The sequence below is a fragment of the Lepisosteus platostomus genome, chromosome 5 (genome assembly GCF_059453375.1).
Source record: "Lepisosteus platostomus isolate fLepPlt1 chromosome 5, fLepPlt1.hap1, whole genome shotgun sequence".
NCBI lineage: Eukaryota > Metazoa > Chordata > Actinopteri > Semionotiformes > Lepisosteidae > Lepisosteus > Lepisosteus platostomus.
Window position 1 is genome coordinate 776169 of NC_142615.1, and position 24723 is coordinate 800891.

At 55.2% G+C, this 24723-nt stretch overlaps 3 protein-coding genes and 1 long non-coding RNA gene across 13 annotated transcripts in view; 3 read left to right on the top strand and 1 right to left on the bottom strand.

Moving 5' to 3' along the window:
- Nucleotides 1-240: 240 nt before the first annotated feature.
- On the bottom strand, nt 241-1118 carry LOC148662320 (uncharacterized). Of its 2 annotated transcripts, XR_015936766.1 has the most exons (4): nt 1050-1118; nt 825-934; nt 666-743; nt 243-552 (listed from the first exon to the last, which is right to left on the bottom strand). It is a non-coding gene; the product is annotated as an uncharacterized LOC148662320 (long non-coding RNA). The 2 variants fall into 2 exon arrangements; XR_015936765.1 differs by lacking the exon at nt 1050-1118 and having other exon boundaries at nt 241-552; nt 825-1007.
- Nucleotides 1119-3424: 2306 nt separating this feature from the next.
- On the top strand, nt 3425-15420 carry LOC148662321 (H-2 class II histocompatibility antigen, A-Q alpha chain-like). 6 transcript variants are annotated; one of them, XM_088631995.1, is made up of 6 exons: nt 3425-3543; nt 10500-10642; nt 12081-12129; nt 12448-12702; nt 13680-13961; nt 14388-15420. In XM_088631995.1, the coding sequence occupies exons 2-6, from the start codon at nt 10580-10582 to the stop codon at nt 14516-14518; spliced, it is 780 nt and encodes a 259-aa protein (XP_088488121.1). In that variant the 5' UTR covers nt 3425-3543; nt 10500-10579; the 3' UTR covers nt 14519-15420. The 6 variants fall into 6 exon arrangements, with proteins under 6 accessions (XP_088488121.1, XP_088488123.1, XP_088488120.1 ...); XM_088631997.1 differs by lacking the exon at nt 3425-3543 and adding an exon at nt 9722-9875; XM_088631994.1 differs by lacking the exon at nt 3425-3543 and adding an exon at nt 9748-10298.
- Nucleotides 15421-15786: 366 nt separating this feature from the next.
- LOC148662322 (H-2 class II histocompatibility antigen, E-S beta chain-like) lies at nt 15787-21558 on the top strand. 2 transcript variants are annotated; one of them, XM_088631992.1, is made up of 6 exons: nt 15787-15939; nt 17414-17686; nt 18328-18609; nt 19438-19551; nt 19791-19817; nt 20363-21558. In XM_088631992.1, the coding sequence occupies exons 1-5, from the start codon at nt 15852-15854 to the stop codon at nt 19814-19816; spliced, it is 783 nt and encodes a 260-aa protein (XP_088488118.1). In that variant the 5' UTR covers nt 15787-15851; the 3' UTR covers nt 19817; nt 20363-21558. The 2 variants fall into 2 exon arrangements, with proteins under 2 accessions (XP_088488118.1, XP_088488119.1); XM_088631993.1 differs by having other exon boundaries at nt 18420-18609.
- An 879-nt stretch (nt 21559-22437) lies between these two features.
- The window catches only part of LOC148662323 (uncharacterized), a 30457-nt gene continuing 28171 nt past the window's right edge, over nt 22438-24723 (top strand). The window contains exons 1-2 of one of the 3 annotated variants that reach the window (XM_088631908.1): nt 22438-22609; nt 23637-23639. In XM_088631908.1, the coding sequence (XP_088488034.1) occupies nt 22453-22609; nt 23637-23639 (160 nt within the window). In that variant the 5' untranslated portion in view covers nt 22438-22452. Of the gene's footprint in view, nt 22610-23636; nt 23640-24194; nt 24395-24723 lie in introns of those variants that run through there. The other 2 variants (XM_088631907.1, XM_088631906.1) reach the window with 2 other exon arrangements.

Below are 24723 nucleotides of genomic sequence, written 5' to 3' on the forward strand. Positions count from 1 at the left end.
GCGTCACGGGACACCCGACCCGGCCCGTCCCGGTCAGGCCCGACGCGGAACGCCACGCTGCCCAGCGCGCGGAGCCGCTCCCCCAGACCGGACCCCCCCAGCCCCGGGGGGCCGGGGCCTGTGCAGGCAGCCAGGCAGGCGTGGGTGGGAGAGCTTCGCTTCAGCAGGAAGCCAAGCGAGACCGCCTGCTGACCCAGCAGGACTCCGCTGGGCTGGACTCTCTGTCCTCACACAGCGCTGACACCGCCGGGCCCCGGACCTGCCTGGGCCTGAACACCTCAGACACTCACTGACTGACCCTCCGGGACCAGGACTTGACACACACACTGACTGACCCTCCAGGACCAGGACTGGACACACACACTGACTGACCCCTCCAGGACCGGGACTGGACACACACTGACTGACCCCTCCAGGACCAGGACTGGACACACACACTGACCCCTCCAGGACCAGGACTGAACACACACACTGACTGACCCCTCCAGGACCAGGACTGGACACACACACACTGAACCCTCCAGGACCAGGACTGAACACACACACTGACCCCTCCAAGACCAGGACTGAACACACACACTGACTGACACCTACAGGGCCAGGACTGGACAGCCCTGCTGCAGACACACACACTGACCCCTCCAGGAGCAGGACTGGACACTGACTGACCCCTCCAGGACCAGGACTGGACACACACACTGACTGACCCCTCCAGGACCAGGACTGGACACACACACTGACCCCTCCAGGACCAGGACTGAACACACACACTGACTGACACCTACAGGGCCAGGACTGGACAGCCCTGCTGCAGACACACACACTGACCCCTCCAGGAGCAGGACTGGACACTGACTGACCCCTCCAGGACCAGGACTGGACACACACACTGACTGACCCCTCCAGGACCAGGACTGGACACACACACTGACCCCTCCAGGACCAGGACTGAACACACACACTGACTGACACCTACAGGGCCAGGACTGGACAGCCCTGCTGCAGACACACACACTGACCCCTCCAGGAGCAGGACTGGACACACTGACTGACCCCTCCAGGACCAGGACTGGACACACACACTGACTGACCCCTCCCGGACCTGAACTTATCCCATCTGGCTTGTTAGATCGGTAGTAGACAGTGGATCTGTGTCTGGAGAGAAGCCGGGGTATTGTTCCCCACCCCCACCCCCCTCTGTGTAAATCAGCGCCCCCCCCCCCCCCGCTGCTCTTTAATTGACTCAATTTGACTCATCTGCGTGTGAGTGGCAGGAAAGACCAGATTCCGGCCTGTCGGGAACTTCGTCTCAGAAGGTGAAAGTGTGGGACTGAAACCCGTGACCCCCCACCAGCTCGTGACACAGCCCTGAGCCTCTTCCCTCACTGCTGCTGCGGTTGAGCCCCCGAAACAGGAACCGGGGCTGAAATGAGCTCCGAGCTCCCAGCGGCCAATCGGGCTCCGACCTGCGGCTGACATCACCGGTATCCGGGCGGAGAGCGGGCCTGAGAGCGGGCCTCAGACAGCGGACCCGGCCTGCCGCCCCTGTCCCCTGTCCCCCTGCTGGACACTGTGGGGGGGGGGGGATGGGCCCCAGCGCCCCCTTCCGGCCGGGTCCGGAGATCCCGTTCCCGGGCCTCTCCCGGAGGGTTTTCCCGAGGAATTCCGCGGGGACGATCCCGGGTTTCTGGAAGGCAGAGTGAGCTGTGGGAGTGTGATTGTTAACCCTTTCAGCTCAGCTGGCCATCTGATTATTATTATTAGTGCTGTTCTCATCCGGGCCAGAGCTGCTGTACCCTGGGACAAGGCTGTATCTCCAGTTTAAGGAATGATGTCATAGAGCTCCGTGGACCGAATGTTAGCCAATATACAGTGAGACACGTTACACACGAGGGCTGTCCAGTCCTGGTCCTGGAGGGGTCGGTCAGTGTGTGTGTCCAGTCCTGGTCCTGGAGGGGTCAGTCAGTGTGTGTGTCCAGTCCTGGTCCTGGAGGGGTCGGTCAGTGTGTCCAGTCCTGGTCCTGGAGGGGTCAGTCAGTGTGTCTGCAGCAGAGCTGTCCAGTCCTGGAGGGGTCAGTCAGTGTGTGTCCAGTCCTGGTCCTGGAGGGGTCAGTCAGTGTGTCTGCAGCAGGGCTGTCCAGTCCTGGTCCTGGGGGGGTAAGTCAGTGTGTCCAGTCCTGGTCCTGGAGGGGTCAGTCAGTGTGTGTCCAGTCCTGGTCCTGGGGGGGTCAGTCAGTGTCCAGTCCTGGTCCTGGGGGGGTCAGTCAGTGTGTCCAGTCCTGGTCCTGGAGGGGCTGCTGGTGCAGAATGGCCACTGTGTGTCTCCCAGGTGGTGCAGTATTTCAGTGGGGTACAGAGTGAGATTCCTTCTGGGTGTGAAACACCTGGGTGTGAAAGGCGCTATATAACTGCCAGGAATTATCATGTTATTAGCATTAATAATACTGCTATTATTGTGACATATACAGGTATGAAAGTCGCTATATAAGTGCTAGGAATGATTATATACTAATATTGTTATTATGGTGAAATACTGGGGTGTGAAAGTCGCTATATAAGTGCTAGGACTTATTATATACTAATATTGTTATTATGGTGAAATACTGGGGCATGTAAGGTGCTATTTAAGTGCTAGGAATTATTATATACTAATATTGTTATTATGGTGAAATACTGAGGTGTGAAAGTCGCTATTTAAGTGTTAGGAATTATTATATACCAATATTGTTATTATGGTGAAATACTGGGGCATGAAAGGCGCTATATAACTGCCAGGAATTATCATCATAATATTAGAGTTAATAATACTGCTATTATTGTGACATACGCAGGTATGAAAGTCGCTATATAAGTGCTAGGAATTATTATATACCAATATTGTTATGGTGAAATACTGGGGCATGTAAGGCGCTATATAAGTGCTAGGACTTATTATATACCAATATTGTTATGGTGAAATACTGGGGCATGTAAGGTGCTATATAAGTGCTAGGACTTATTATATACTAATATTGTTATTATGGTGAAATACTGGGGCATGTAAGGCGCTATATAAGTGCCAGGAACTCCTATGGGTTATCTGTGGAGTTATGATGACTAGAGCCGTGTGATGGGAGATGACAGGACGCAGAAACTGATCCCCCGAGCCCGCGTCGCTGGAAACGACGCTGTAAAGTATCTCTCTTGGGGCCGATGACAAGCGCCGAGCCCACAGACCCCCCACGCCCGGAGGCCCACAGCCGCCGGCATCACAGAAACAGGAAGTGAAAGCGCTTCGGCGGGCGGGGGCGGAACTCGCGCCGGACCGCGAGCCCGCCCGCCCGCAGGGGAGTTTCCGCCCAGCGGGCTCGCTCGCGCAGGCACAACAGACGCACCTGCCGCCCCCCCCCCTCCCTCCCGTCCAATCAGAAATCGGGCCGCCCGTGACGTCACCCGCCGTCAGGCAGACGGCGGCGCTGAGGGGACGGAGAAGGTGTCGGACCGGCCGAATGACAACCCCGTGGAAAAAAGGACGTCATCTTCCAGTTTCCCTTCCCCTACCAGGCAAGAACAATCCCTCTCCCCCAGAACACACACACACACTGTGTAAATCGTTATTCGTGCGTGTCAGGGAGAAAGAAAGGTGGTTTTTGTCTCCCCGGTGCGGGATATCCATCCACAACGGGCGAGTTTCCTCCTTCTCCGCCGCCATCTTGTCCGACTCGGGTACGACGACGCCCGAGTTCAGGAGCGAGCAGGAAACAGCCCTGCCACCCACACAGCGGCGCCCAACCCGAGGAAAATACGAGCAAGGGGCACCAGATACACCCTTTCACCCAACACAGGGGCCCAGTTCGCCCGCTAGCCAGCAACCAGGGGTTTCGTACAGACGCGTCTCGACCAGAAAATCAAACAAAAACACACAAAAATAGAGTATTCTTCTCTCCGGGTTCCGGATGTCAAGAACAGGAGAATCAAGTTCCCTCATGTCTTATTCTGTTGGCTGTTGTTTAGCTTGGTTAGGCTTTCGGCTAGTGTGTATGGTCTGTTTAGGGTCCTGTAGCATTCCAGTTGGTGTTGTGTTTGTTTGTGTGTGTGTCCCAGTGTGTGAGGCAGTGTTGTTCAGTGTGTGTTTGTGTGTGTGTGTCCCAGTGTGTGAGATATTGCTGTGTGATGTGCTTGAGTCTGAGTTGTGGTGCTCTAGCAGTGCTGTCCTGAGGCTGGTCGTGGGTTGTGTGTATTGTGCTGTGATGGGCTTGAGTCTGGGTTGTGGTGCTCTAGCAGTGCTGTCCTGAGGCTGGTTGTGTGTTGTGTGTATTGTGCTGTGATGGGCTTGAGTCTGGGTTGTGGTGCTCTAGCAGTGCTGTCCTGAGGCTGGGTGTGTGTTGTGTGTATTGAGCTGTGATGGGCTTGAGTCTGGGTTGTGGTACTCTAGCAGTGCTGTCCTGAGGCTGGTTGTGGGTTGTGTGTATTGTGCTGTGATGGGCTTGAGTCTGGGTTGTGGTGCTCTAGCAGTGCTGTCCTGAGGCTGGTTGTGTGTTGTGTGTATTGTGCTGTGATGGGCTTGAGTCTGGGTTGTGGTGCTCTAGCAGTGCTGTCCTGAGGCTGGTTGTGTGTTGTGTGTATTGTGCTGTGATGGGCTTGAGTCTGGGTTGTGGTGCTCTAGCAGTGCTGTCCTGAGGCTGGTTGTGTGTTGTGTGTATTGTGCTGTGATGGGCTTGAGTCTGGGTTGTGGTGCTCTAGCAGTGCTGTCCTGAGGCTGGTTGTGTGTTGTGTGTATTGTGCTGTGATGGGCTTGAGTCTGGGTTGTGGTGCTCTAGCAGTGCTGTCCTGAGGCTGGTTGTGTGTTGTGTGTATTGTGCTGTGATGGGCTTGAGTCTGGGTTGTGGTGCTCTAGCAGTGCTGTCCTGAGGCTGGTTGTGTGTTGTGTGTATTGTGCTGTGATGTGGTTGAGTCTGGGTTGTGGTGCTCTAGCAGTGCTGTCCTGAGGCTGGTTAGTGTCGGTGTGGCTCAGGTCAGTGAGCCTCAGGACCAGCTGGCTCAGGGGGCTCTGTTTTGGGCTCAGCTCTTGGCTCAGCAGGGCTTTGTGGTGGTAGGAATTTTGGTCGCTGTTTTTTAGGTGTAGCCAATACTTTAATATTCTTTTCTGTATGTTTATCAATAGTGGGTACTGGCCTAATTCGGCCCTGCACCCGTTGTTAGGAGTTTTTCTCTGCACACAGAGGATGTTTCTACAGATCTCCATGTGCAGGGTTTCTGTGGGGTGTTTGTCCCATTGAGTGTAATCCTGGGCAATGGGTTGGATTACACTTTCAAATATTCGGAGACAGATTCTTGTTGGTGGGGTGATGTTGAAAAGCCTCCTTCTCTCTCAGTGCCTTCACTGCTCTGCTGTTCTGGGTCCAGATGGGCTGGCAGTGCCCAGGTGTGACAGTCCTGCCCCAGCAGTGCCCAGGTGTGACAGTCCTGCCCCAGCAGTGCCAGGTGTGACAGTCCTGCCCCAGCAGTGCCAGGTGTGACAGTCCTGCTCCAGCAGTGCCAGGCTCTGCTGTTCTGGGTCCAGATGGGCTGGCAGTGCCCAGGTGTGACAGTCCTGCCCCAGCAGTGCCCAGGTCTGACAGTCCTGCCCCAGCAGTGCCCAGCTGTGACAGTCCTGCCCCAGCAGTGCCCAGGTGTGACAGTCCTGCCCCAGCAGTGCCAGGTGTGACAGTCCTGCTCCAGCAGTGCCAGGCTCTGCTGTTCTGGGTCCAGATGGGCTGGCAGTGCCCAGGTCTGACAGTCCTGCCCCAGCAGTGCCCAGGTGTGACAGTCCTGCTCCAGCAGTGCCCAGGTCTGACAGTCCTGCTCCAGCAGTGCCAGGCTCTGCTGTTCTGGGTCCAGATTGACTGGCAGTGCCCAGGTCTGACAGTACTGCTCCAGCAGTGCCAGGCTCTGCTGTTCTGGGTCCAGATGGGCTGGCAGTGCCCAGGTGTGACAGTCCTGCCCCAGCAGTGCCAGGCTCTGCTGCAGCCCCTGTTCTGTGGGCGACAGCAGGACCAGGTCATCAGAGCAGTGGAGCAGGAAGTTGATCTCTGACCAGGGGCTGCAGACTGTTCCCACACTCCTGCGGACTCGCTGACAGAGATATTGATCAGTGTTGGGCTCAGGCTGCAGCCCTGTCTCCCCTCCACGACCCCGGGTGAAGAATTCTGTCCCCTTGGGTTTCCAATCCCTTCTAATTGTCTGACGCCAGGTTTGGACTGGTGAAACGGGTGTTAGCGCAGGTCGCGGGCTGGCCGGTCTGCTCTGGGCTCCTGCTGCCCCCTGGTGGCGGGAGGAGGGACAGCCGCCGCCGCTGCTGGAGCACAAGCAGAAAAAAAAGTTTTAATCCATGAGAAATCGCGGGAGATACCGACTTCATATTTGTTGTGTTTAGTCATTGAAACATACTATTTCAACAGTATAATTCATTTTATTATAGACCTTGTCACACACGAGCAGCGTGCAACTGAAATATAGACGGGATGTGATTGTTCTCGTTTTTAAGGGCTCGTAAAATCGGAGAGCTTGATCTCTCTCAGGCGGACACCTAGTACTACAGCGTGAGTCCTGAACAGCCGAATGTGAGAGATCTGATGTGCTTCGACGGGGAGATAGAGGGGCCACGCTGTTTCATGACTTTCAGCAAGCCATACACTGGCCAACATCAGGCTCACGGTTGCACGTTTTAGCAGTTAAAGACACCTGACAGCACAGAACAATCCCTGAAGTGTCATGCGTCTAGCGTCAGAAGTTCAAAAGAAATGACTTGTGGAACTTTGCACTTTTTTCTGTAGAACTTGTTTTAACCGTAAAATTGGGGCCTAATCCCCCTTTTTAAAGCCTCTATATCTCAGAAACTGCTACTACTACTACTAATAATGTCTTACACTAATATAGCGCTTTTCTGGACACTCCACTCAAAGCGCTTTACAGGTCATGGGGATCCCCTCCTGCTCCACCAGTGTGTACCCCACCTGCATGAGGCTCCAGTCCTCTCACACACACCAGCTCTCAGTGGGGAGGAGAGCAGAGGGATGAGGCCAGTTCAGAGAGGGGGGTTATTAGGAGGCCATGAGGGGTAAAGACCAGGGGGGTAATTGGGGCAGAACACTGGGGTAACACCCCTACTCTTCTCGAGAGACACCCCGGGATTGTTAATGACCACAGAGAGTCGGGACCTCGGTTTGACGTCTCATCCGAAGGACGGCGCCTGTTCACAGTCCAGTGTCCCCCGTCACTATACTGGGGCATCAGGACCCACACAGACCGCAGGGTGAGAGCGCCCCCTGCTGGTCCCCACTCACACCTCCTCCAGCAGCAGCCTCAGCTCTCCTCCCAGGAGTCTCCCCTCCAGGTACTGGCCAGGCTCCCCCTGCTGGGCTCCAGTGGGGCTGTGACTGGGTGAGAGCGCCCCCTGCTGGGCTCCAGTGGGGCTGTGAGCTGGGTGAGAGCGCCCCCTGCTGGCCCCACTCACACCTCTCCCAGGAGTCTCCCCTCCAGGCACTGGCCAGGCTCCCCCTGCTGGGCTCCAGTGGGGCTGTGAGCTGGGTGAGAGCCCCCCTGCTGGCCCCACTCACACCTCTCCCAGGAGTCTCCCCTCCAGGTACTGGCCAGGCTCCCCCTGCTGGGCTCCAGTGGGGCTGTGAGCTGGGTGAGAGCGCCCCCTGCTGGCCCCACTCACACCTCTCCCAGGAGTCTCCCCTCCAGGTACTGGCCAGGCTCCCCCTGCTGGGCTCCAGGGGGCTGTGAGCTGGGTGAGAGCGCCCCCTGCTGGCCCCACTCACACCTCTCCCAGGAGTCTCCCCTCCAGGTACTGGCCAGGCTCCCCCTGCTGGGCTCCAGGGGGCTGTGAGCTGGGTGAGAGCGCCCCCTGCTGGCCCCACTCACACCTCTCCCAGGAGTCTCCCCTCCAGGTACTGGCCAGGCTCCCCCTGCTGGGCTCCAGTGGGCTGTGAGCTGGGTGAGAGCGCCCCCTGCTGGCCCCACTCACACCTCTCCCAGGAGTCTCCCCTCCAGGTACTGGCCAGGCTCCCCCTGCTGGGCTCCAGTGGGCTGTGAGCTGGGTGAGCGCCCCCTGCTGGCCCCACTCACACCTCTCCCAGGAGTCTCCCCTCCAGGTACTGGCCAGGCTCCCCCTGCTGGGCTCCAGTGGGCTGTGAGCTGGGTGAGAGCGCCCCCTGCTGGCCCCACTCACACCTCCTCCAGCAGCAGCCTCAGCTCTCCTCCCAGGAGTCTCCCCTCCAGGTACTGGCCAGGCTCCCCCTGCTGGGCTCCAGTGGGCTGTGAGCTGGGTGAGAGCGCCCCCTGCTGGCCCCACTCACACCTCTCCCAGGAGTCTCCCCTCCAGGTACTGGCCAGGCTCCCCCTGCTGGGCTCCAGTGGGGCTGCCAGCTGGGAGTCGCAGGGTGACATGGCTGCTGGCCGTACCGAAGACACAAGCCTGAAAGTTTGCACACGACTGTCTAATCGGGCACCGTGACACTGCTGCCCGAAAGAACGAGGCGAATCTGAGAAGGTCAGACGGGAGCGTTTTCTGAAGCCCGGTGATCGGAGGCGGAGTGACCCCAGGGGAGGGTGGAACCGAATGGGAGTAGGAGAGAGTAGAGACGCTGGGGGGCAGTCGGAGCTGGGGTCAGGACAGGGCCGCCGGGTCCCCCAGTGTGAGAGTCTGGGGTGTGTCTGGGGGGAGTCTGCACGGCCTCCCCGAGTTCTGTGTGTGTTCTCAACTGGTCGATCCGCTGGTCCGGTCTGACGGGGGCTGCTTCGGAAGGATCTCCTGTTCCCCCCCGGTCGCCGCAGCCGGTCGGGAACTCAGCGTTATTTCTCTCACGCCTGTGACCCGAACCCGAGGCGTGACGTTAAGTGCTGTTGATGCGATACGCGGGGTGACCTTGGATCTCCGCGGGGGCGACGTCGTGCGCACAGGAAAAAAAACAAACAAACAAACAAACAAACAAACAAGCCCCGACACTTTTAAAAAAGGCCACGCCTCGGCCAGGACGAGGCATCCGTGAACCCAAGTGGTCCCGTCGGGATTCTCGGGGACTTCAGCGTCCGTCCCGTTGGGAAAACTCAGCCCGGGATCACAGGACGGGAGGCTTGCGTGCGTCCGGGTCTCGCCCTTCGCTCTGCGGGGTATTTCCAGGGACAGTCCACCTGCTTGCGTTCTGTCAGCTAGACTGTAAAAACAACAGCGGACGGAAAAATGGGCCCCAGCTCTGAGATTGAGGCTCACAGGCGGGATCCACGGCCCTTCCTCGTTTCCACTGCCCCTCCCTCCTCTCCCCACCAGGGGGAGCCGTGGAGCAGGAGAGGGAGAGGGCTGTGGGGGTGTCGGGGTGTCAGGGTGTCGCCGGGGGTCCGATCAGTAGGACAGAGTCCCTCGTGATGTCAGGCGTGTCTCTCCAGGGCCGGAGCTCAAGGGGGTAGATCAGAGACAAAAGGTTGTTCACCTTCATAAATCAGGCAATGGGTATTAAAAAAGACGGCTTCACACCTGAAAATACCAGTAATTAAGTTTTAACAGCTGGAGCTGTGGTGAACCTGCCTGTGGTGAACGCCAGTGTGTTTTGCCCCCACTCACACAGTGAGGAAGGTGGTTCGAGAGGCCAAACGTTCCTCAGGGGTCACAGCTGGACGGTTGCAGGAGCTGGCTGGGGTCCCGGGGTCACCAGGTCCCCAAAAACTACAATTGGACGCCGCCTGCATGCCAGCAGGTGGCGACACTCGGCAGGCATGCCAGAGGATAGCCTCCGCCCTCGCCAAACCACAAACACAAGCGCCTGGAGTTCGCTACACATCGCTGGAGCTGACTGGAGCCGGGTTCTATGGCCGGGTGAGACAGAAACAGAGCTTTCTGCCAGCAGACCCCAGAGGTGGGTTTGTGGCGTGAAAAGAGTCGAGGTCGTGCGGAGAAGAACCCCATCCCCCCCCCCCGTGAAGCGCGGCGGTGGATCGGCGAAGGCGTGGGCCTGGTCGTCTTCCCGGGAATCTCGTCGGGATGCACGGCATCGTGGTGGGCTCCATCGCCTGCCGGGAGATTTCGGAGTGGAAACCTGGCCGCCCCTGCCAGGGGGGCCGGGACCGGGCCGCGTTGGGTTGGATCTTCCGGCAGGACGGCGGTCCAGATCATACCGTACCACCAGGTCCACACAGAGAGGGTTCGCCGGCCTCAGAATCAAGCTCTTGCTTTGGGCCGTCCCAGAAACCCCACTGGACACCTGCGGGCTGAGCTGAAGAGGAGAGTCCACGGGCGAGGACTGGAGAGGATCTGTACGGAGGAGCGGTCTCGGGTCCCTGTATGTGTGTGTTCTCCCACCTCACCCAGCATTATAACTGCTGTTATCTTGGCAAAGGGAGGCTGCACAACGGGCTCAGTCCGGGGGGTGCCGATAATTATGACGCATCTTTTTGAGAAATCTGTTTGTTTTTCTAAGGGTTTGTTTTTTCTTTGAATGACTCCGCCTCACTGACAGGTTAGGGTTCTCTCCCATTTCCAGCGTAAGATCGAGCCGGGCAGGCGTGGCGCTGGCTCTGGGGCTCGGGATCTGCGCCTGTGGCTGGGAGGTTGCCGGTTCGAATGAAGTCCGACTCACCTGCTCGTTGGAGAGGATCGGAGGAGGACCCTGACCGCAGGAGTATGGTGAGAGTATTGTGAGAGTGATCAGAATACCGTGAGAGCGTTGAGGTAGTGCTGAAGAGTACTGTTAGTTCAGTTGAGAGTTTGGTGAGAGTATCGTAGGAGTATTGTATAAGTATTGTGAGAGCATTGTGAGAGTGATAAGAATACGTGAGTATTGAGGTATTACTGAGAGTACTGTTGGTCCAGTTGAGGGTATTGTGAGAGTGATGAGAATACTGTGAGAGCATTGAGGTAGTACTGAAGAGTACTGTTAGTCCAGTTGAGAGTATGGTGAGAGTATTGTATAAATATTGTGAGTATTCTGAGAGTGATAAGAATACCATGAGAGTATTGAGGTATTACTGAGAGTACTGTTAGTCCAGTTGAGAGTATTGTGAGAGTGATAGGAATACAGTGAGAGCACTGAGGCAGTACTGAGAGTACTGTTAGTCCAGTTGAGAGTGTGGTGAGAGTACTGTGAGAGTACTGAGAGTACTGTTAGTCCAGTTGAGAGTATGGTGAGAGTATTGTGGGAGTATTGTGAGATTATTGTGAGAGTGATACAAATACCGTGAGAGCACTGAGGCAGTACTGAGAGTACTGTTAGTCCAGTTGAGAGTATGGTGAGAGTATTGTATGAGTATGGTGAGATTATTGTGAGAGTACTGAGGTAGTACTGAGAGTACTGTTAGTCCAGTTGAGAGTATGGTGAGAGTATTGTATGAGTATGGTGAGATTATTGTGAGAGTACTGAGGTAGTACTGAGAGTACTGTTAGTCCAGTCGAGAGTATTTTGAGAGTATTGTATGAGTATGGTGAGATTACTGTGAGAGTGATGAGAATACTGTGAGAGTACTGAGGTAGTACTGAGGGTACTGTTAGTCCAGTTGAGAGTATGGTGAGAGTATTGTATGAGTATTGTATGAGTATGGTGAGATTATTGTGAGAGAACTGAGGTAGTACTGAGAGTACTGTTAGTCCAGTTGAGAGTATGGTGAGAGTATTGTATGAGTATGGTGAGATTATTGTGAGAGTACTGAGGTAGTACTGAGAGTACTGTTAGTTCAGTTCAGCTGTATTGTAGTCAAGTGTATTCAGCAGTTCAAGCAGTCCATGACAATTTAGTACCAACGTGTGGTTAATAAACTTCTCTCCTCGGTCTCAGTATGTTTCAATCTTCTTTAGATCCACAATATTTTTAGGTTACATTTCTGTGATTAAGGTTTAATTCAAATGCAGATTTAAAGACGAATAGTTTATAAATACGAGCCTGCAATCAGGAGTATCTTAGCAACAGCAGTGTGGGACAGTTTCGGTTTTTTTCATTGGCCGATGGAGAGAGAGAGAGGGAGAGGTTCCACCTCTCTGCTGCTGAGAGTCAGGTTGAACTTTTTATACGTTTTCATCAGCGAGCAGTTCGAGGATCCAGGACTTCAGCAACAAAATGACATTCTTCCAGGTCCTAGGTGTGTTTCTGGCAGCTGCCTGGTGTGGGGTTCGTGCTAATGGTAAGTAAACACTGTTTTCTTACTCTACCAAAAACAAACAAACAAACAAACAAAACAACATTGTAATATCGGATCATTTATCATAATCTGTCGTGTGGACTTGAGCGGGATATTTTTATTTGCACGTTTGTAACCTTTCTGCAAAAGCTTGGATCTTCCTGGTACGTGTGGCGGTGTCACAGAGCCCTCACTCTGCGGGCAGAGTGGACAAGGGAAGACCCGTCCGTCCACCTCGCAGAACGCTCCTGCTGTGAACCGGCAGTACAACCTGAAGAAGCTGCGTCGTATCTGATCAAACTGTTTTGGTTTCTCTTGCAGTTCTACATCGTGGCTTCCTTTTAACTGCCTGCCAGTCCAACGTCACTAGAACTTTAAGTGAGTTGCAGCTGGACGGGGAAGGGGTCGCCTACATGGATTTTGACCGGGAAGAGATGGTCATGACGCTCCCACAGTTCGCAGACCCCATCAGCCCTGGTGGGGAGGGGGTGACGCTGGCCCTGGGTTGCAGGGAGTTCTGCAGAAACAGCCTGATGGAAGTGGCAAAGGCCGAAGGATACCCTCCGGAGAGGAAGGGTGAGGTGGCAACAGTCTTGTTTATTTATCGTCTCCCCCATTGGTTACTCCACCAGCGCGTCGTGCTTTCAGACCTGTACCGCTCTGAACCAGACACGTATACCTCAGCCTGTGCCTCGTCCACACCAGCTGTCCTTCTGCTGGAAAGCATCCTTACAGCGGGATGTCACAGGATGGGGAACAGGCTGCCCAGCCCTGTGGTTGAAGCCGATACCCTGGCTTCTCTCCAGACACAGCTGGGTGAGCTCCTCCAGTCAGGACAGGAGGCTCTTCTGTACACAGAGAGGGGTGGGGGTGGGGAACAGGCTGCCCAGCCCTGTGGTTGAAGCCGATACCCTGGCTTCTCTCCAGACACAGCTGGATGAGCTCCTCCAGTCAGGACAGGAGGCTCTGCTGTACACAGAGGGGGGTGGGGGTGGGGAACAGGCTGCCCAGCCCTGTGGTTGAAGCCGATACCCTGGCTTCTCTCCAGACACAGCTGGGTGAGCTCCTCCAGTCAGGACAGGAGGCTCTTCTGTACACAGAGGGGGGTGGGGGTGGGGAACAAGCTGCCCAGCCCTGTGGTTGAAGCCGATACCCTGGCTTCTCTCCAGACACAGCTGGGTGAGCTCCTCCAGTCAGGACAGGAGGCTCTACTGTACACAGAGGGGGGTGGGGGTGGGGAACAGGCTGCCCAGCCCTGTGGTTGAAGCCGATACCCTGGCTTCTCTCCAGACACAGCTGGGTGAGATCTAACAATCATCAGACCAGAGCAGACAGGAGGTCACCACTCCGGCCCAGGACCATAACTTTCATCTGTTTCTCCTACATAATTGTGATTTTAAAGACAAGGATTGACTATGAACTCCCCAGGTCTGAAGGGTAATTTGACAACTGAGAATGAGGAGCCCAGAGCTGTGTCAGTAAGGAAACTGTGGATGATGTCATCAGTACCTTCGTCCATCCAGCATGGTGAGACCATTTCTGCATGCCCTCAGATGCGCCTACTGCGATGGTGTACCCCAGAGACAGCGTCGAGCTGGGGAAGCCCAACACGCTCATCTGCTCCGTCACGGAGTTCCACCCGATGGGTATCGGGGTGACCTGGACCCACAACGACAGGCCAGTCACCGAGGGCGTCACCCAGACCACACTGCTCTCTGGGAGAGACTTCAGCTTCAAGGTCTTCTCCTTCCTGCCCTTCACACCCCGGCTGGGCGACGTCTACTCCTGCCAGGTGCAGCACAGCGCCCTGCCCGAGCCCCTCGCCAGACTCTGGGGTGAGTGCAGGGCTCCCTCTGACGCCGCCGTCCAGAGACGCTTCACTCGGCGAGACAGACGCGCTCAGACGGTCCCCCCAGTGGGACTGTGTTTTCCCTAAGTGTTGCCTGTGTCGCTACAGTGACAAGAATGAGATAAGAGGTTTGTACTGATTCCGTGTCCTGGGAAGAGCTGTGGGCGTGGAGCAGTGATTTCAGTAAATGAAAGATGTTCTCTAACAGTGACAAGTCCGTCTCACCCGGCCGAGTCTGACCAGTGTTAGAAATCAGCTCTGCACGTCAAACACAAGCTCCTGTCTTGAAGTAACGTGCTGGAGAGAAGCCCTGTGTGTCCTTCTGCAGAGAGCCAGAGCAGGGGGTGACAGGGCCACCCTGTTCAACAAGGGGGACAGCGACTGTGTCATCATGTCATTTGTCCAACTACAGAGGTGGAGACGGAGACGGGGACAGAGTCTGACATCGGGCCGACAGCGTTCTGCGTGGCGGGCCTGACCCTGGGGCTGCTGGGAGTGGCAGCCGGGACCTTCTTCCTCATCAAGGGCAGCAGCTGCAACTGAGAGCAGGTACTGGTGTGAAGTGTGTAGCCCCCCACTGGACACCACTCCAACACTGGACACCAGTCCCCCCACTGGACACCAGTCCCCCCACTGGACACCAGCCCCTCCCTGGACACCAGCCCCTCACTGGACACCAGTCCAACACGGGACACCAGCCCCTCACTGGACACCAGTCCAACACGGGACACCAGTCCCTCACGGGACACCAGGCCCTCACTGGACACCAGTCCAACACGGGAGAACATGCAGACTCCACACAGACGGCACCCAGGAACTGAACCCAGGGCCCAGCAATGCTAAACACTGCACCACTGTGCCAAGTACTTCCATGTAGAAATAGAAAAACAGAGGTACAGTAAATGAGCCCCAGTTTTCCTTTTCTTCGCCTGTGCATCAGAAACTCGTTAGAAGATGTGACGATAGAGACGTTTTTATAACGGATTGGAACATTTTACAAGGAGTTATCGCCCATTAAATGTGTTGCATTTTGTGAGAAAAGTAAGGTGATATTTGTTCTTTAAAGTTTATTGATGTAAATTCTTTAAAACAATGATTAAGAAAATAAATTTGATTTTGTAAAAGTTTACTCAACAGAAACATGGAGAATTGTTTTTAAGTACTTAGAAATGCAAAAGTAAACACATGTGATAAGTACTTCTATTTCACAGAGAATACAGCTTCATGATTTTTAATTGCCTTTCCTGTTCAACAACAGTAATCTCATATTTGACACATATATGAGGATATTGAGTAGCTCTTGTTGTATCGCAATGCTTCTGTCCTCTTCATTGGTAAAGGTTTATTCTGTCCTGAGTGAACAACAGACTGTATAGTACACACGCAGTAAAACATGGGCTAAATGTAACAAATACAAAATAAAATGACTTGAGACGTGTCTGGAATTTAAATTGAGTAGGGGTGTCACCCCAGTGTCCTGGCCTTGACCCATCATGGCCTCCTGATCACCCCCCTCTCTGAACTGGCCTCATCCCTCTGCTCTCCTCCCCCTGAGAGCTGCTGTGTGTGAGAGGACTGGAGCCTCATGCAGGTGGGGTACACACTGGTGGAGCAGGAGGGGATCATCGTTACTGTCCAGAGCTCCGAGGGGAGAGCCCAGAGGAGAGCTCCAGAAGTCTGAGGAACTATAGTGTCTTGTACTATATGTGCAGGGACTGTAAGCAAGCCTAGTTTTCAGCAGCTGCTTCCCTCAGACACAGATGTTGCAACAGCTCAGCGCCTGTTGATTGGTGCTCTGTATTTACCTCACAGAGAGGAAGAATAGGCAGCCTGTCCTCTTCCTGCACACTTCCTCAGCACTGCTCCTGCTCTCGAGATGTGGGCTCAACAGGCCCTGTGCCGTCTCCAGCTGCTGGCTGTGTTTTCAGGATTCCACTGGGGCCACGGAGATCACCGTGGAGTGGGTAAGTCACATGTTTTCCTGTGAAACATGAGAACGATGACATTTGGAAGAAACGTCAAATTTGTCATGAAACAAATATCTATCTGTCTATCTCGCGTGTAAATGCACGTCCTTTTCAGAACATAAAACACATTTTTAGCAGGGCCGTTTGACGTTCCAGTGAGAGGGTGTTCAGGCAGTCCGCTGTACACCTGCAGCAGGAAGTAACTGTACAGCCCCTCGCTGCGGTCGAGTGTGTCAGGACCCATCTCGGTTTGACACCGTTAGGTACAGGTGCAGGCTGGTGCCGCTGTGTCGTCAGAACCGCCACTTTAGGGTGGGGGGGGTCTTCTCCGGGTGCTGGATGAGAAGGCCCCTGTCCCGGAGGCTCTGTGGACTGCTGTCCAGATCAGACCCCTGACCCCTGAGCTGGATCTCCTCCTTCGCCGCGTTGCACAGTCCCCTCGGGACGCTGGACAGGGGACGGCTTTCAGTGCAACAGTGAGCTGGTGTGGCGCGCGGGAGACTGGACCTGCAGTAAGGGACAAGACGACTCCAGGGAACTGCAGCAGCAGGGCAGCCAGGTCGTCAGCTGAAGGAAAGACAATGGAGGGAACGTCTCAAGAATAAACTGTTTTTTCAAACTGACAGCAGTTCTGGAACAAAAATGATTTGTGACTTTTTTACTAATAAGGACAAACTAATGCTGCAGTTTGTACCTGCAATAGCAGTACGTACAGGTGTGTCCAGTGGTCCCTGCATGTTCTGAGTTTCTGCAGAAATTTAACCTAAAATGTGCTCAGATCCTCATCTTAACTGAACTGATCATCCTAGAGGTTCACATACTTTTTCCGACAAAGACATTTAATGCCGGATCATTTTGATCAATCAGTAAATGAAAAGGTATATCCTTTTGTGTGTTATGTGTTTTATAGGGTTCTCTTGATCTGTTTTCATGACTTAGATGAAGATCTGATCACATGTTAGGTCAAATTTATGCAGAAATGTGGGAAAGGGTTCCCAAACTTTCTAGCACCACTGAACACGTAACAGTGTTACTGCATCCAAAAGACAGGAGACTGCACCTGTGCTGCTGCTGTGCGTAACTCTGGGCCGCATCAGGAGAGCAGAGAGGGGTCTGGCCATCGTCAAGAAATCCCCATTGTATTTTCAGATCAGATTGTCTCGATTGGCCCGGGCAAACAGCAATCGAACAACCTGTGTGGCTCTTCTGCAGCTGATGAACACCCCAGGGAAGGTCCTGGTGCTTCACTGAACACAGACTCTCTCTAATGCCAGGGGCTCAAACCCAGTCTGACAGTCTGAGAATAACAAGGTTGTGTAGGATCTACAGTACGTCGATTTCTAATGTGTCGCAAACGTGCTCTTGCTGGGAAACCAGTGGCCAAATAAAAACGAAATCCGCGATGGAGCTTGACTGTAACACACCTGCTGGACATCATGACACTGAAGACGATGTCTGTTCTGTGTTTCAGAGGGACATGTCTACCAGTTTTCAGGTTCGTGTCAGTTCAGTTCGAGGAGCCCGGATGACGCCGTCTACGTTGAGAGTTATGTCTTTGAGAGAAAGGAGTTGATTCACTATGACAGCCGGGCGGGTCAGTTTGTGGGGTACACTGAGTACGGGGCGAAGGTCGCAGAGAGGTGGAACAGCGATCCGCAGTCGAAGGCGAGAGTGGTGACTATCAGGAACACCTTCTGCAAACCCAATCTTGAGCTCGCCTACGACCATATCCTGGAGAAGACAGGTGAGCCTCAGCTCTCGTGGGCCGGCCTGTGTGTGTCCGCCGCCCGCTGCTCTCGCGACCGTGACCGAGCTCTTTCTCACTGCGCCATGCCTGCCAGTCGCAGTGTTTATTTCGCTGGCACACTGCCGGGTTATTTCACAAAACTTTCCCCCCAAATAAAGGCGTTGAATTCAGGATCCTGTGCTCAGAATCGTTGCTCCTGCCCCACTCGGGCAGACTGAGGGAGCTGGAAACGGGGCTCTCGGCCAGCCCAGCTCAGAGGGCCGTCCTCCGTGCTGCTGCGGGTCTTGAAGTGATCTGATGAGGACCACAGCGCCCTGCCCTGTCTGTGGGCCCCCTGACGGCCTCGTCACAGATCAGACAGCTGCTGCTCGCCCCGTCTGTGACTCACCCACAGCGGCTTTGTGATCGTCATGAGGAAACTCAGGATTGTGTAATCCCCGTTCAACAAGCTGGGTTCTGCTTGCGTTTGTCTGCCTGGTCCTTTCAGGGGACTGTTTTGCAATACAAGCTCCACTGAATGTGTGCAGGTAGCCTCTCCCCCTGTCTGGGTGGGGTCTGGGCTCTGTGTCCAGGGTTGCTGAAGAGATCTGATCCGCTCTGATCTCACCGCTGTGCTGTGGCCTGGTCTTCCCTGCCAGTGGCGCCCTCGGTGAGGATCTCCCAGGGCAGGCTGGGGGGCCCCGGCCAGCCCACCACGCTGGCCTGCCACGTGCTGGGGTTCTACCCACAGCTCGTCAACGTCACCTGGCTGAGGGGGCGGGCGCCGGTGACGCGGGACGTGACCTCCACTGGCCTGCTGGCGGACGGGGACTGGCACTACCAGACCCACACCTACCTGGAGCTCGTGCCCAGGCCCGGAGAGACCCTCGCCTGCAGGGTGGAGCACAGCGGCCTCAGGGCGCCCCTGGAGATCACGTGGGGTGAGGCGCCCTCCTCTTCCTCCCTGCTTCAGCCCTGAGCACGCCGGCACGCTGGCCTGAATCCCCTCCTCTTCCTCCCTGCTTCAGCCCTGAGCACGCCGGCACGCTGGCCTGAATCCCCTCCTCTTCCTCCCTGCTTCAGCCCTGAGCACGCCGGCACGCTGGCCTGAATCCCCTCCTCTTCCTCCCTGCTTCAGCCCTGAGCACGGCGGCACGCTGGCCTGAATCCCCTCCTCTTCCTCCCTGTTTCAGCCCTGAGCACGGCGGCACGCTGGCCTGAATCCCCTCCTCTTCCTCCCTGCTTCAGCCCTGAGCACGCCGGCACGCTGGCCTGAATCCCCTCCTCTTCCTCCCTGCTTCAGCCCTGAGCACGCCGGCACGCTGGCCTGAATCCCCTCCTCTTCCTCCCTGCTTCAGCCCTGAGCACGCCGGCACGCTGGCCTGAATCCCCTCCTCTTCCTCCCTGCTTCAGCCCTGAGCACGCCGGCACGCTGGCCTGAATCCCCTCCTCTTCCTCCCTGCTTCAGCCCTGAGCACGCCGGCACGCTCGCCTGAGTCCCCTCCTCTTCCTCGTTCTTCCTCTCGTGTTGCCTCGGCACCCCGGTTCCCTCTGGGGGGGGTCAGTGAACCCCACTTCGCCACCTCGACCCCCTCTGGGGGGCTCCAGGGTGAGCCAGAGGGGACCCCCTGACTCCCAGGGGTGAGGCAGCGCCTGTCTCGCGACTCTCCGCGGGTCGGGGGGGGGGTTTGTATTCGCGCGCGGTCCGGGAGCTGCTCTCCCACCCCGAGCCAGACTGAGGAGCAGGGGTCTCTGTCCTCTCCTTGCAGAGCCCCCGGCCCCCGGATCCCAGCGGAACCAGATCGTGATCGGAGCCTCGGGGCTCGTTCTGGGTCTGAGCCTCGCCCTGGCCGGAGGACTCTACTACAGGAAGAAATCCACAGGTACGGCGAGGCGGGCGGAGGTGGCGTTTTCCAGAGGGAGACCGCAGGAGAACCAGGGAGAGAACAGCAGTGTGGTCCAGCCCCCTCTCACTCACCGGCAGACGAAGACGACCGATGGGGAGAACCGCATAAATCAGTGGCATTCAAACTGCACAGTCAACCCCTGAGTGCGCGGGCTGGACGAAGAGTTTCTCTCCTGTGTGTTCTTCCTCAGCCTTTTTCTCTTTCTCTTTCTGCAGGACATGTACTGGTGCCAACAAGTTAAGGTAAGACACCATTGACTGACACACACTCACTCACACACCCTGGACAGGACACCAGCCCCTCACAGGACACACACACACTCACTCACACACCCTGGACAGGACACCAGCCCCTCACAGGACACACACACACTCACACCCTGGACAGGACACCAGCCCCTCACAGGACACACACACTCACACACCCTGGACAGGACACCAGCCCCTCACAGGACACACACACACTCACACACCCTGGACAGGACACCAGCCCCTCACAGGACACACACACACTCACACCCTGGACAGGACACCAGCCCCTCACAGGACACACACACACCCTGGACAGGACACCAGCAATGCTGACCCCTGCACCCCTATGCTGCCATGCAGTTAACATGACCCTCACACTGGCTGGACGATTCTAAACTGGAACCGGTTTGATGTTAAACCAGCGGATGTGTTTGCAGACTCTAAAACTCCAACCCGAGCCGCTGAGTGAACAATGTTGGGTTCTGCTCGGACGGCTCTATGAATGTGTTTCATTAATCTCTGCTTCCGTTTAACAGACGCATCGGATCCTGAATGTGATTTCTGCACCTAAAACAACTCAGCAGACATCCGAACTGGACCGTCCTTCAATTAAGTAACCAAAAAACAGATTACATTATGAGGCAGCTTTTTACCCTTTTAATAACTGATACGAGTCATGGGATAGAGCGCTTTTGCAAGCTAGCGTTCCTGTGTGATCAGCTTTTACTCCACTGAAATCGTTTTTTGACTCTGGGGTTCAGCTGTGAGCAGGGTGCCCGTGGTCTGACTCAGCTGGGGTCTCAGTCTTGGGGTCACCCTTCGGGCATTAATAAATCTCTTTTTACTGTGTACCACCTGAACCACTACAGTGCTGCCAAGAGGTTCCAGCATATCGGTGATCTCACGCAGCTTGTGTGAAATATTATACTGTTGAGATGCAAAGCATGTGTAGATAATTTCAGGATTTCTGTTACTGTTTGAAGTTAGGGACACAAGACAGAGGTATGGTATAGTGTACAGTTACTAAAGAAGCAGCACTAACTAACGCTCACTAACAGTGCATAGTACAGTGAAAAGTGTTTCTCATGAGTCTCTCAGGTGCAGTATATATAAATAGAACAGCAGACAAGACAGTCGACATCATCTCATATCATCATATACACAACACTCTGACTGAAGAAGCACTGCACCTGCATACCAGGCTCTTACTGGGAAACACTGCAGTACTGACACATCAACCAGGCTCTTACTGGGAAACACCAAAGTACTGACACATCAACCAGGCTCTTACTGGAAAACACAGAAGTTTTGACACATCAACCAGGCTCTTACTGGGAAACACCAAAGTATTGACACATCAACCAGGCTCTTACTGGGAAACACTGCAGTACTGACACATCAACCAGGCTCTTACTGGGAAACACTGCAGTACTGACACATCAACCAGACAATAACGGGGCAGTACCGACATAAGAACCACAGAAGTTCGTCCGTTAAATCTGAAATCCGTTAAATCAAGGAGTAACTGTACTAAAGGTTAAACCCAAACTGGCCCGTAGTTCATAGGGGAGACCGTCTTGTGATCTTATTGGTTGTAATTATTTCTGTGTAGACTTTTGGCTCGTTACAAACTACTTTTTTTTAAGAACTCAAAGAATTTATCTATCAGCTCAGTGTGGAACTAATCTTTTGTCTTCTTGTTTAAACAGTAATAAAATGCCATTTAAATGAATCTGGAGTTTTCAATGTGAAAATTATTTCATGAAAGGAATTTCCCAATAGTCCTGTTTAGTCTACAGAACACACAGTGTGCTTGAACTACCTGAGAAAGAAAATTCTGTGTGAGACCAGTACAGGAGGCTGGTTTCTGTGTGAGACCAGTACAGGATGTTGGTTTCAGTGTGAGACCAGTACAGGATGTTGGTTTCAGTGTGAGACCAGTACAGGATGCTGCTATCTGTGTGAGACCAGTACAGGATGTTGGTTTCTGTGTGAGAATCATATACATAAAATACATTTTTTTAAACTAAGGTCTAGGAAATACTATATACTAATATCGTTATGGTGAAATACTGGGGTATGAAAGGCGCTATATAAGTGCTAAGAATTATCATATACTGATATTGTTATTATGGTGAAATACTGGGGCATGTAAGGCGCTATATAAGTGCTAGGAATTATTATATACCAATATTGTTATTATGGTGAAATACTGGGGTGTGAAAGGCGCTATATAAGTGCCAGGAACTCCTATGGGGTTATCTGTGGAGTTATGATGACTAGAGCCGTGTGATGGGAGATGACAGGACGCAGAAACTGATCCCCCGAGCCCGCGTCGCTGGAAACGACGCTGTAAAGTATCTCTCTTGGGGCCGATGACAAGCGCCGAGCCCACAGACCCCACACACACCACACAGACCCCACACACACCACGCCCGCAGCCGCTGTCAACACAGAAACAGGAAGTGAAAGCGCTTGGGTCAGGGAATGCGGCGGAACTCGCGCCGGACCGCGAACCCGCCAAACCCACAGGGGGGGGGGATCCGCCCGGCGGCCGCGCTCTTCACACACCACGGGCAGAAGCGCTCACACCTGAACCCCCCCGTCCGCCGCCGCCCTATCAGCAATGGCCTCGCCCGTGACGTCACCCGTCGTCAGGCGGACGAGGGCGCCGAGGGGCGGAGAGGCGGCGGACGGGTCGTCCGTTTTCACCGCCCTGTGGGGAAAAGACGACAGGTGGCGGTTTCCCTTCCTCCACCAGGCGGGAACAGGTTTTCCCCGCCGTGTAAGTCAGTATTCGTGCGCGTCGGGGAGAAAGAAAGGTGGTTTTTGTGACATATCCACAACGAGCGAGTTTCCTCCTCCTTCGACGACGACGCCGCCGCCGCCATTTTGTCCGACTCGGTAACGACGACGCCCGAGTGTTTTTAATCGTTTTTTAAACCGCAAACGGGGGTAAATACACACAAAGACACGCGTGTCACCAGGTGATAGACCAGGGGGCGCCTCAGGTGTCCTGAAACCGACAGTGAAGCCCCACTTGGTCCACAGTCCTGAGGCGGAGGATTTCGGCGGAGAAGCGGTTTGAACGCCTCTAGTGAGCGAGGGGGCCGCCCGGCTGAGTCAGGCCCTTCTCTGAGGCGGACGGGGGGCTTGTGTGTGAGCTGGGACCCCGGCCGTGTGGCTCCGAGCCCCGCTGTCCGCCCGCGGTGTCCTGCAGCCCGGGGCCCGGGAGTGCTGGTCAGGGGCCCGGGGAGAAGCGGGCTGGGCTCGGTGCCGTCAGAGGTCGTGTCTGCGGGGCGGGGGGGGTACGTGTTGCTCGGTCTTTTCTCACGAATGTCTTCGGGTTTTAGATGAGATGAGATTTTATTGTCGCCCCGAGGGGACTCTTTTGTGGACACCCAGCATTTCTGGCGGCGTGGGGAGAGGAAAGTGTTCAGTTTGGAGCAGAGACGAGCAGGTCCTCGTGTCTCCTTAATTAACTAATTACCGTCTCCTGGATGGGGGTAAGACTCTCTTCCCATGTTTATTATCTAAAGTCTTGTGGGTACCGATTCTGGTCTCCAGTAGTAGGGGGATCGTATTACTCTGGATTGTGGACTTTTTCTTTTTACCTGAGTTCTTATAATGAGTGGGCAGCGTGAAACTTGATAAGAATGTGAGAAAAAGAGCACTAGACCCACACTCGCACCCAGGACAGGAGCCCTGTGGCCCCGAGTTACTCAGAGGTCCGAGGGGGTCGGGTTACAGGTCAGTTCACTGTCATGCTCACAGCTGCAGGAGCTGTGGCTCTGGGGCTCAGGATCTGAGCCTGTGGCTGAAGGGTTGCCGGTTCGAATCCCGCGGCCGGCAGAGGAATCCTACTCCGTTGGGCCCCTGAGGGAGGCCCTTCACCCCAGCTGCTCCAGGGGCGCTGTACAATGGCTGACCCTGCGCTCTGACCCCCAGCTTCTCTCTCCCTGTCTGTGTGTCTCACGGAGAGCAGGCTGGGGCCTGTGAGAAGACACACTCCTCATGCAAGGAACTGTACAGGGCCGATAAAGAGATCCGATCTTAAATGAAAGGCATGAGCAAACACAGAACAGCAGGAGCAGCAGTTTAAATCTAATACATCACAGGGGGGAGAAACACCCATCAGTGTGAGCCAGCGGTAGACACGTCTTGACTAGAAAATAAAATAAACAACCACGTGGGAAGAGTTCTTGTCTTTCCCCAGGGTCCTGCACTGACAGAGCAGCGGAGTCCAGTCCCTCGTGTCTTCGTTCTGGGCCCGCTGGCCCCTCTGCTCTGGGCTCCTGCTGCCCCCCGGTGGTGCGAGGGGGGACAGCCGCCGCTGTAGAGACCCCCAGTCGGAGCAGGAGCCCCAGCAGACCCCAGAAACGGGTCGAGTGGAGGGGCTGGTCTCCGGGGGAGGAGGTCTCGTCTCGGGGCGCCAAGGCGGTGAGGAGCAGTCGGAGCTGCGGTCAGCACAGGGCCGCAGGGTCCCCCCGTGTGAGAGTCTGGGGGCCGCAGGGGTCTGTCTGGGGGGAGTCTGCACGGTCTCCCCGAGCGGGTGTGGGCGTTCTCAGGTAGGCCTCCCGGTCCGCTGTGTTTGAGAAGCGTCTCCTCTCGTTGCGGTCAGTCGGGATCGGAGTGTTTTCTGAGGCGAAAGGTCAGATCGTTCATATGAACCGTGGGGTGACCTCGGTTCTCGATGTCGGGGTCCACTTGAGTTCACCTCCGCCTGAACTGAACCACCGTGAATCGGAGGGGTTCAGGAGTTTCACCAGTCATTCTGTGGGGGGATTCACCCAGAGATCACAGAAGGGGAGTGTGTGTGTGTCCAGGTCTCGCCTCCGCTGTGCAGTGTTGGACAAGGGACAGTCAACCTGCTGTCTGTCAGTCGGACTGTAAGAAC